Raw genomic sequence first — 12,422 nt, 5'->3', positions numbered from 1 at the left:
CCTGGCCCCGCCCCCCGCTCGGCTCTGCCCCAGAACTCCGCCCCCCGCACACAACGGAATCCGACAAAGAATTCTGTTCTTTGTCATCCGTTGTACAGCGTTGAACAGCGCATCAGTCACATGCGTCAAGCGACGCATGTGACTGATACAAATCAACGGAAATGTGAACTTAGCCTAAGGCTACTTTCACATCTCCGGTTTTTGCAATGCGGCACACTCCGGCACTTTGCAGGAAAATCGCAACCGGTTTTTTTTGCTGCCGGTTGCGATTTTCCTGCATAGACTTTAGTTAGTGCCGCATTGTGCCGCATGGGCTCCCGTTCGGTCCGGTTTTTGCCGCATGCAGCAGATTTAGCCGATGCGACGGCCGGATGGAACGTTGCCTGGCACGTTTTTTTCGTGCGGCAAAAAAACCCGCATTGCGCCGCATTCGGCCGATGCGGCGCATTTTTCAATGCATGCCTATGGCGGCTGGATGCGGCAATAACCACATCCGGCCGCCGCATGCGGTTTTTGCCACTGCGCATGCTCAGTGGCATGCCGCAAGCGGCAAAAACCGGACTGGCCGCAAAGGAAAAACTTATGCAAAGGATGCGGTGTGTTCACCGCATCCGTTGCATAGCTTTCACAGCCGGATTGAGCCGCACTGCTCAAGCCGGATGTGTGAAAGTAGCCTTAGCCTGGAAGTGAGGGAGAATCTGACATAACATCACCGGAAGTAGAAGAGTCTCAGCCAGAAGTCATGTGACCAGGGGAGCAGCTCAGGTTACACCTGGCATTGACAAAGTATTTAGTAATGCTCACCTATGGCAGTTTGTTCACATGAAAAGGTGCTTATAAAGTAGTGGCCAACCCCTAAAAGCAGCGAACTGCGGTGTAGCTGCGTTCTGACCCGCATCATTGATTTCAATGGGGGAAGAGAACGCAGCCACAACGCACAAAAGAAGTGACATGCTGCTTTTCTTTCCGCACCGATTTTTGGCACCCAAAACGCTGCATTTAGAAATGCAGCGTGTGCACTGATTTTTCGGCTTTCTCATACACTTTGCTGGGAAAGCTGAACACATGCAATTTGACACTGAAACGCTGCGGTTCTAAACGCAGCGTTTCCGCGGTAAAAAACGCAACGTGTGCACACAGCCTTAAAGCTTAGTGTCATAACAAAAAGAAATCGAGTCATCCAGATATGCCAACCTTTTTAGGTCTTTTCCATTGCTTAAAAGGGAACCTGGCACCAGATTTTCCCTATTAAACTAGAAGAATCCCCTTCTGCAGCTCCTGGGCTGCATTCTATGAAGGTGCACCTTGGCCCTGACTCCCCTTCCAGAACCCAAAAATAACTTTATAAAACCTGGCCGTTAGGTATGCTAATTACCTGTGTGGGCCAGATGGCCGGGCTTATATTCTGCCCCTGTCCCCCCTCCTGCTGCTGATCGCCACCCTACTTTCTTGATTGACGTGAGGACGCTTCCGTCATCCTCGTTGCATTTTCAAATCTCGCGCCTGTGCAGTTATGTCGGCTCGCGCAGGCGCAGTTCGCTCTGCCATATCGCGGGCAGAGCAGAAAACATAGCTGCTCGCGCCGGTAAGCTAAATGCGCAGGCGCGAGATTATGGGCGATTCTTTTAATAGGGAAAAATCTGGTGACAGGTTCCCTTTAAAGGGAATCTGTCACCAGGTTTTTGCTCCCCCATCTGAGAGCAGCATAATAGAGACAGAGACCCTGATTCCAGCGATGTGTCACTTACTGAGCTGTTTGCTGTCATTTTGATAAAATTAATGTTTTAACTAGAGTTTGATGGGCCCCGGTGCAAAGTTCGGACCTGGGCCCCCCCTTCACATACACAGACACCTGGGGTACAGGACAATGACACTGAATCCCGGGGTACTGGATAATGACTGACACTTGGCTCTTACCCTCAGCACCCAGATTTCCCATGATTTGAAATCCCTCTATCAGCACTCAGCGTTCCTATGTTCTGATATCCATCTTGTCCTCAGCACCCAGCTTCCCCATGCTCTGCTATAATATCAGTAAGGAATAACGTTTGGAACACCATTCTAAGTCTGAACTGGGTGCAAAAACCTAAAAAAACATCACTATGGGGAGATAAGGTATGCACACCAGTGACTATGTAAGGGGAATACATGAAATAGCAGAAACTGCTGTGTGAATACTGACTTGAAAAATCCAATAGCTATATGTAAGAGTGAAAATGTGAAAAATGGAACCTGCATTACTGCCATGAATATATGAATAAAGAGAAATTTAGCTACTGAATTGATCAATGCTATAGAGCCCCAACACTACGCCAAAGTATTTCTCTAAGTTGGGGTCCCTAGCTTGTGTGTGTCCTCTCATGCAGTTAAAAAATTCCCGTGTATGGAAAGCTGAGACCCAGGCTATTTATGCGTATGATATGGATTGGCAATAGGTGTGGTTGGGGAGGGTTCACAAACGAAAAACTACTAACAATAAGGAATAACGTTTGGAACACCATTCTAAGTCTGAACTGGGTGCAAAAACCTAAAAAAACCTACACCTTATCTCCCCATAGTGATGTTTTTTTAGGTTTTTGCACCCAGTTCAGACTTAGAATGGAGTTCCAAACGTTATTCCTTATTGTTAGTAGTTTTTCGTTTGTGAACCCTCCCCATACACACCTATTGCCAATCCATATCATACGCATAAATAGCCTGGGTCTCAGCTTCCCATACACGGTATGCTCCGTGTATAACGCAGGCAGCCCCTCATGCTCCGTGTATAACGCAGGCAGCCCCTCATGCTCCGTGTATAACGCAGGCAGCCCCTCATGCTCCGTGTATAACGCAGGCAGCCCCTCATGCTCCGTGTATAACGCAGGCAGCCCCTCCAGCCTCTGGCCACCGTGTACAAATTACATTAAAACAAAAACAACCCAAGTTCTTACCGTTCCAGCGCTGCTTCATCCTCACCTCTCCTTGTTCCCCTGCTGCTGCCGTCTGCGTCCTCCCGCCTTGCGCTCTGTGCTTTCAGCACAGCAGTCGCACAGGAGTGACGTCACAGCACAGGCACGGGGAGGGGGTGGGGGGGGGGGGGGATGACGGAGCGCGTAGCTGCACTGGCCGCGCCATGCTTCATTGTTGCTGTGCGCGATGACGGGGGAGGGGGGCCCGGTGTCATCGGCGGTGGCACCGGGTCATATAGCGGCCGCGTGGTATACGCCAGAACAGTGCAGCTCCTCTCACAGAAAGGAGCTGGCTGCTGATCTGCCGAGCGGCCGCAGGCACCTAAGCTGCAGGGCCTGGTCGCACTCGCGGCCTCTGCAGTTATGCCCCTGTGGACTACCTGCAGCATGTCAAGTATTCCTGTAATGATAATCTACTGCTGATTAAACAGTAATTTTATCAAAACTATACTAAGCAGTCCAGTAAGTGGCATCACTGGAATCAGGATCTCTGCCCCTACATTATGCTGCTCTCAGATTAGGTGGTGATAACCTGGTGACAGATTCCCTTTAACCCTACTTTGTATCGGTGTGAGCTGCTTCTACAAGAGTAGACAGTGTTGTAAGCCTATTAGCTCAACAGTTACAGGCCGGAGGATCGTGATCTATTAAACTCTTTTTCCATATACAGTGGAACCTTGGTTTAAGAGTAACTTGGTTTGAGAGCGTTTTGCAAGACAAGCAAAGCTTCTTACAAATTTGTAACTTGGTTTAAGAGCAATGATTTGCAGTAAGAGCAAATTCTCACTGTGCACACTTTATTATTATTATTATTATTATTTATTTATAGAGCACCATTGATTCCATGGTGCTGTACATGAGAAGGGGGTTACATACAAAATACATATACAAGTTACAGTAGACAGACTAGTACAGAGGGAAGAGGGCCCTGCCCTTGCGGGCTTACATTCTATAGGATTATGGGGAGGAGACAGTAGGTGGGGTGTAGGTGGGGCGGCAGCTCCGCACGGTGGTGGGGCGGCAGCTCCGCACGGTGGTGGGGCGGCAGCTCCGCACGGTGGTGGGGCGGCAGCTCCGCACGGTGGTGGGGCGGCAGCTCCGCACGGTGGTGGGGCGGCAGCTCCGCACGGTGGTGGGGCGGCAGCTCCGCACGGTGGTGGGGCGGCAGCTCCGCACGGTGGTGGGGCGGCAGCTCCGCACGGTGGTGGGGCAGTGAGGTCATTCAAGGTTATAGGCATTTCTGAACAGATGAGTCTTTAGGTTCCGTTTGAAGTTTGCAAGTGTAGCAGATAGTCTGACGTGTTGAGGCAGCGAGTTCCAGAAGACTGGGGATGTTCGGGAGAAGTCTTGGAGACGGTTGCATGAGGAGCGAATGAGAGAGGAGGATAGAAGGAGATCTTGGGAGGACCGGAGATTACGTTTTGGAGTGTAGCGAGAGATTAGTTCAGAGATATATGGAGGAGACAATTTGTGGATGGCTTTGTAAGTCAGTATTAGTAGTTTGAATTGGATACGATGGAAGATTGGGAGCCAGTGAAGGGACATGCAGAGAGGAGAAGCGGGGTGGTAGTGAGGCGAGAGGTGGATCAGTCGGGCAGCAGCATTAAGGATGGACTGGAGAGGGGCGAGCGTGTTAGCAGGGAGACCACATAGGAGGATGTTGCAGTAGTCGAGGCGGGAGATTATGGTTCTGTCCTTTCATCGCGCTCTGAAGGTAACTTTTTGTCCATATGTACTGTGTATTGTATACAGTATACCATTGCACAGTACAGTATATACTATACAGCATGTCTATCAATTTGTATTTGTGGATATAATCTTGTACTTTCTTTCGGCTACCCAGTGCAGCACATTGCTTATACTGTACCTCTCGCACACCAACAATTCAATTGTAAGCTAATGTGCAGTTTAATTTGTTTAATTTTCTTACTATACAGTATTTTGTATTAGTGTACTGTAATAATTTTAATTACAGTACATTATCTTGTATTACTGTAATAAGTACATAAATACAGGTAATATTTTTGGGCTGTGGAACGAATTGGCTGCATTTCAATTATTTACTATGGGAAAATTTGCTTTGATATAAGAGTAACTTTGTTTAAGAGCACACTCCCGGAACCAATCCTGCTCATAATCCAAGGTTCCACTGTATTGCATATGTAGTTCTCCTTTAAGGGTTGACGCAGAAGACAAATACATGAGTGGTCAGCTGGCTGTACTTATTATTTTATACCAGTTTCTGATCAGTCCCGGCTGATGCATCGTATAAAATATTAGCACGAGATTGCTGTATGCATAGAAACTTTCCCCGCTTTCCCCCCCCCGAGGGCTTCTTTCCCTGCAGGTCCCTATGGGCTATGTCTTGCTTGGCACAACTGAGATCAGCATGGATTCACCATCTCATGTTAACAACGCAGCAGAAAAATAATTGTTAGGAACAGCAGAGTCAGCTCTTCTGCCAGAGGACAGGAATGAAATACAGGCTGGATGGAGAAGCTTTGTTTCTGGTTGTACAAACCCCGTAGCAAGAAAGACACCAGCACTGTTAGCTATGCCTGCAGTATGACATAAGCCAGCCCTCGGATCAGCAGCAATAAGTACTGCCCTGCATCCAGGGCTGGGGATGTGTAGGAGGGCAGGAAATGGCTGAAAGTGGCATATGGCTCCCTGGCACTCTGCCACCATCTTCCGCTTGTGTTAAATGAGGACATGAATATTGGCAGCCTATGTAATAGAGCAAGTTGGGAGATTTCAGCTTATACAAGACCCTTTTTTACGTCTAAGAAGAAACGTCTGTTCACATTTCCAGGTACACAACAGTCCATATATCATGTGACATATAGACTTATCTGTACATATGTGCCGTGTATATGAAATGACAAGACTCACAAACATGCACATCTTCTGGCAGAATGACATGAATTCCTGCATTCCCCACCACACACAGATGTGTAAGTGATCCATCCACACCTCCAAAGAAACACATGTTCCAGTACCCACTGCGAGCCGGCTACAGAGGACCAGGAGCGTACATGCCAGGCTGCACTCAGCCAACGGCAGGTCCAAACTATTATTCTAAACGACTCCCAGCGAAAAATCACGGAGGAAAATGCCAATATTCGCTGAGTTCACACCATTTCCTGAGAGTTAGGCCGGCTTCACATCAGCGGTATTCTGCCGCAATGTCGGATCCGTCAGAAATGCAGTACAGTTCAATACAGTGGAATCGCGGCAAGATAAGGTCAGTCACATGTGACTTTATCTTGCCGCAATTCCACTGTATTGAACTGTACCGAATTTCTGACGGATCCGGTATTGCGGCAGAATACCGCTGATGTGAAGCCGGCCTTACTGCGCCTACACGTCTGATATTTTAGGGTACTGCTAATAGTCGCATTTTTAGAATATACATTACATTTCATATTAATGCTTCTTTATATAGTCCTAGATATCCAGCAGCACAGCGCAATTACAGATACTGATAAGCTCCAGAATAAGTCTCCAACAACTAATACTTGCCTTATTTTGGGCTCCAAAAGATGTGCTAGAGCTTATTTTTGAGGGATGTCTTATATTCTGTATTGGTGTCAGTGACTGGGTAGCACGTTAATGAATATTCACGCCTTTCCCCACCCATAATCCTGCATACGTCAGGGCAAGGGAAGAGAAAGGAGAAAAACCAGCTCACCAACCTGGAGATCCAATAATGGCCAAAACGGTGCCCGGAGATGTTCAGCAGAACTCCACTGTGATCATAGTAGATAAAAAGCAAAATCCAGCATCCAGTTCCAGCAAGTATCCGTAAAAATGAATTCTTTATTTTCAAAAAATTAAAGAAACATAACATCCTTCCATAATTTATAAAAAAAAAACACCTCATGGCAGTTATTTTGGTTCGGAACGCGTTTTGGAGGGTTACCTCCTTACTCTGAGACCTTAGAGTAACCAGAGTTCCGAACCAAAATAACTGCCATGAGGTGTTTTGGTTTTTTTTTTATAATTATGGAAGGGGGTTATCTTTTTTAAAAATAAAGAATTCATTGTTAAGGATAGTTGCTAGAACTGGATGCTGGATTTTCCTCATCTACCATGATCTTCAGGGCAGGGGAAGTATGAGTAGTATAAGTATGTTTTAATGAAAAAAAAAAAAATATTCACGCCCTTCCCCCAGCATCAGTGATTCACTCACACGGTCATATTACTGCCCGCAGCACAATGCTCGGACTGGCCAGTGACTCTTCTGACCAAAACGTGTCAGTGTGTATTTCTATGCAGCTCTCATGCTCAGGTGTGAGTGAGTGTTGCTGCGAAGCTCAGGCAGTAATACGACAGTTTGAGTGCATCAATGACACTGGTTAGGGGGGGGGGAAATATTCATTATTTCATTAACACAAGTTCCAATCACAGACACTGGTAGCGGGATAGGCGGGATTATGGGCAGAAAGAGGGGTGAATATTCATTCTATTAACGAGCCGGCATGTGACTAAGTTTCCAGGGTTTACATCAACACAGCAAGGCAACGTACACCAATAAAAGTTACATGTCCTGAGAGGCCTGCCCAAGCCCTATTTCAGGATACTAATACTGTGCTTGGACCGATTCTTTTTACTCTCTTTATTAATGACCTTGTGGATGGGATTGATAGTACAGTGTCAGTCTTTGCCGATGACACCAAACTATGTAGGATATTAAAAACTGACCTGGATAGTACAATATTACAAAAAGATCTGGATAAGATGTCAGAATGGGCAGATACTTGGCAAATGAGATTTAATGTTGATAAATGTAAAGTAATGCACCTAGGACGGAGTAATCCTATAGCTGCATATACATTAAATGGAAGTAAACTCGGGACTACAGAACAGGAGAAGGACTTGGGTATTCTCATTACAAATAAGCTGAGCAGCAGCACTCAATGTCAAGCAGCAGCTGCTAAAGCAACCAAGATTTTAGGGTGTCTAAAAAGAGAGATTAGATCCCGTGATCCCAACGTATTGTTACCCCTCTATAAATCACTTGTAAGGCCACATCTGGAATACGGGATCCAGTTTTGGGCTCCACATTTTAAAAAGGACATTCAGAAGATAGAGTCAGTTCAAAGGCGGGCAACTAGACTATTACAAGGAATGGAAGGCCTCCCATATGATGACAGGTTGAAAAAGTTAGATATGTTTAGCTTAGAAAAAAGACGTCTCAGAGGAGATCTCATTTATATGTATAAATACATGTGTGGTCAATATAAAGGACTGGCACATGACTTATTCCTTCCAAAGACAGTACTAAGGTCTAGGGGGCACTCACTGCGAGTGGAAGAAAAGCGATTCCGAAACCTAAATAGGAAAGGGTTCTTTACAGTTAGAGCGGTCAGACTGTGGAATGCCCTACCACAAGAGGTAGTAATGGCAGATACTATAACAGCTTTTAAAAAAGGGCTGGATGATTTCCTCAGTACACAAAACATTGTTGGTTATAAATGACTTAGTGACTAAATGTAGAACTGGTTGAGGAAGGTTGAACTAGATGGACCTAGGTCTTTTTTTCAACCTAAGTAACTATGTAACTATATGTAATACTATGCACTCATACCTATGATAGTCTATGGGGTAGATCAAATGTCTATTTTTTTTCCTAGTACAAAAGCAGTCTAGTCAGATACTAATGTAAATGTCTGATCAAACTTACCAATGCAAGTCTCTGGGACCTTGAATAAAATCAGACAGGACTCGGATGCACCTCTGTCCAGTTCGTTTGTTCTCATTTGATATGAGAAGCTTGAAAAACCTGAATCAGTATTTTTTTTTACGTGAAGAAAATCTGATCAAAATCTCTGACCGAAAGCATGGTAAAAACTGACGCAGACCAAACACATGAAATGTAGACTGCTTTTATGCCTTCTGCAAAATCACTGATGTCTGAATGGGCCCTAAAGGCCCAGTCACACAACGACTTAACAGCGATCCCGACAACGATACGTCCTGATACGGATCGCTGGTAAGTCACATGTAACACAGTCAGACCTTACCAACGACACAGTAGCGATACAGGTCGCAGTAGCGACCTGTATAACGATCTCGGCGGTCATTGGGACCCTGTCACACAGTGTCAAACACAGCGATGCGTCTTGCCCAGCAGGACATCGCCTTTGAAGAAAATGGTCCAGACCATGCTGCAACGACTAGAGATCTCACAGCAGGGGCCTAATCACTGGTAGATGTCACACATAACGAAATCGCTACTGCGTCACAGAAACCGTCACTCAGCAACGATCTCGTTAGTGATCTCGCTGTGAGTGACGGGACCTTAAGAAAAACCCAAATAAAATAAGCCGGTCACTTGTGTGCGGTCATGAGAGGCAGGCGCTGATCTGTGAATTTGGATACTTCACTTCCTAGAGTTATAATAGTACTAAGAGAAGCGTTAAAATATTTAAAGTAATGGGGAGAAAAAAATAATTTGTATATAACTTTCCCAGGGAACGTAAAATATTTTGTCCATTGGTCCAGATTTTGTTTGCGTGAAGGGCGCAGGTTACCATTTTACAAACTGGGAGGAAGCTTGTTGCAGAGAAATCACATTCAAAGACGACCAGGCAGGCTAATAAGGCTACTTTCACACATCCTGCTTGAGCTCTGCGGCTCAATCCGGCTGTGCAAGCTATGCAACGGATGCGGTGAAAACACTGCATCCTTTGCATAAGTTTTTCCTTTGCGGCCAGTCCGGTTTTTGCCGCTTGCGGCATGCTACTGAGCATGCGCAGTGGCAAAAACCGCATGCGGCGGCCGGATGCGGTTATTGCCGCATCGCGCCGCATCCGGCCACCATAGGCATGCATTGAAAAATGCGGCGCGATGCGGTTTTTATTGCCGCACGAAAAAACGTGCCAGGCAACGTTCCATCCGGCCGCCGCATCGGCTAAATCTGCCGCATGCGGCAAAAACCGGAATGAACGCAAGGCCATGCGGCACAATGCGGCACTAATTAAAGTCTATGCAGGAAAATCGCAACCGGCAGCAAAAAAAAAAAAAAACGGTTGCGATTTTCCTGCAGAGTGCCGGATTGTGCCGCATAGCAAAAACCGGAGGTGTGAAAGCAGCGTAAGTCATTGGGCAAGTCCTAGCCGTAGAATAACGAGGCCCGGCCTCCGTGCTCTGCAGTCGGGGCGCACTGCACTCTAATATCGGGGCGATTTGCCTTACTTCTAGATTGATCTGCTCTCACACTATGATCCTGTCCATTTTTATATGATCAATACAACCATTTCTGGCAATTTTTCTCATTTCTCCTCTCCAGGTTTGCTCTCTATATATCAGTTTGTTTTTAACCTCTCTATACTCCATACACTGCACACAGAGGAAAGAGGGTTTCCCACTGTTCTGACTATAGCACACGTTCAGCCGTAGGACATTGCAATGCAGTATTTAGCTGTGTAGTTGTGAATCCTGCACTGGGGTGAGACAAAACACTTACTAGAAGAAGAAAAAAAAAATAGGCAGCATGTAATCTGATCCCTGAGCTGCCAGTCTTGTCTAGCAAAAAAAAAAAAAAAAAAGATTTTAGCTGTATTCCCAGTGAATTAGAGGGGGGGGGCATGTATGTCTTACTAGTGGAGAAAAACATTTCTCTGATCAGAAGGATTAAAAATGATTTTTTTTATTTGTTTGTACTATTGATATATGCAAGGTCTGTTGACAGTGACCTTTAATACATTACATAGATTATGGGAGTATATGGAGTAGAACAGGTTATCATAGGTAATTGACAATCATATATGACTACATGTCCCGTTACTTTATTCCTAGCATGGTCATTAAGTGCTTCCTTTGTGATGCCCACATCAGTAAAGCTGAGCCACGGTAATCGTGGGCACATTGCTACATGGCAGTAATGTACAGCAGAGCCAGTATACAAAAGCACATCTCAAGCCTTGTACCAGTGAGAGTCGATATTCCAAGAGGCCCGGCAGAGAGAATAGTGGCCATGTCTACATCAGTCACTCCCTATTTTCTATGATCCCAAATGTGGATCTCCAGCTGTTGTAAAACTACAACTCCCCCCGAGCCCTCCACTGTCTCTGTATAATAGTTATATAGTTGTTCCAAAGATTGGAGCCCACCGATGTGGAAGAACGCAGCCCCTACCGCCACGGCCCCATCCATGGGAGGTGAGCTAATGCCAGATAGCACATCAGGTGACAAGTGCGGAGTATCCAGGAAGGGAGAAAATATTTATCTAGTTACACAACAGTCTGTGTAATTACCATGTGGTAATGTGAGCCGCCTGCATGACACAGCATACAATAAATCAGTGACGAGCGAGAACACGAGACGTCTGACCCAGGTAACCTTACTGCACTGAGCGGCTGCTCACCCAAGTCACAGATCAGGTGGATGTGCGACCCCCAGCTGTCTGCACACTGATAGGGCCGTGTTCACACTGTCTCCCTACTCCAACCAAGAACTATATACTGTTTTTACACAGGATGCACACTACCCTGCCTTTCCCTGCAGCCTGTGTGCTGGACGTATGGCATAAAATGGTCCTGTTACTTTAATAAATTACAAGTCAGCACAGGGGCCAAGCCGACCCGACTACACAGCGGCCGCCACAGCATGCAATACTGCATCCGCCCACACGGGGGAGCCCGACCGGGCAGCAGCAGCAGCAAGCGGGACCAACCGTGCCCGACACTGCAAAACATAAGGGCCGGGCCCAGAATGACCGATTGTGACAGGATTAATCCATCCTGCGGGGGCGCCCTCTGTACACACAGCGCAGGAGGGCCCCGGATAGCGCATGTAGCCCGACTACGTGTGAGGGAGGCTGCGACTTACAGCCCCTCAGCCAGACACAAGGCTCCTATCACTCGCAGCAGTAGCAAGTCATATCTGCGCATAAGAGGTTAATCGCAAAGCATGATGGTACCTGTGCTGGGATGGGCTCCCCGGACCGTGCGCAGGTGACAGGGACGAGGTGCGCACCCCGCAATCACCACCAGCGGCCGGTACGGGGCCGCCATCCCCGCCTCCCCGGCCCCGCAGAGCCCCGGGAGCAGCCGACTCACCCTTGTTGTTCATGTCGCCGGCGCCGTGCACAGTCTGTGTTTTCCGTGTTGTTGTTGAGGATGATTCTACTTCCGCTTCTCTCCACTTCCTTATTGTGTTGTGTACGCTCTGCACGGAGGAGGCAACATAGACCGCCGAGAGCAGCGCCCCCTGGTGGCACACACACAAACACCACACACACGAACACCACACACACACACACACACACACACCACATACACACAAACACCACACACACGAACACCACACACACACACACACACAAACACCACACACACACACACACACAAACACCACACACACACACGAACACCACAAACACCACACACACACACGAACACCACATACACACACACCACACACACAAACACCACACACACACACACACACAAACACCACACACACGAA

The 12,422-nt window shown here is 47.0% G+C and overlaps 1 protein-coding gene across 1 annotated transcript in view; it reads right to left on the bottom strand.

Annotated features, from left to right (window-relative positions):
- The window catches only part of DAZAP2 (DAZ associated protein 2), a 37,180-nt gene extending 25,057 nt beyond the window's left edge, over positions 1-12,123 (bottom strand). Inside the window, exon 1 of the mRNA XM_075337131.1 lies at positions 12,014-12,123. Coding sequence (XP_075193246.1) covers positions 12,014-12,026 — 13 coding nt within the window. The 5' untranslated portion in view covers positions 12,027-12,123. The remainder of the gene's footprint in view (positions 1-12,013) is intronic.
- Positions 12,124-12,422: the final 299 nt, after the last annotated feature.

Source organism: Anomaloglossus baeobatrachus, chromosome 2 (genome assembly GCF_048569485.1).
Source record: "Anomaloglossus baeobatrachus isolate aAnoBae1 chromosome 2, aAnoBae1.hap1, whole genome shotgun sequence".
NCBI classification, from domain to species: Eukaryota; Metazoa; Chordata; class Amphibia; order Anura; family Aromobatidae; genus Anomaloglossus; species Anomaloglossus baeobatrachus.
Note: the sequence above shows the minus strand (reverse complement) of the source record. Positions and strands in the feature narration are given on the sequence as shown.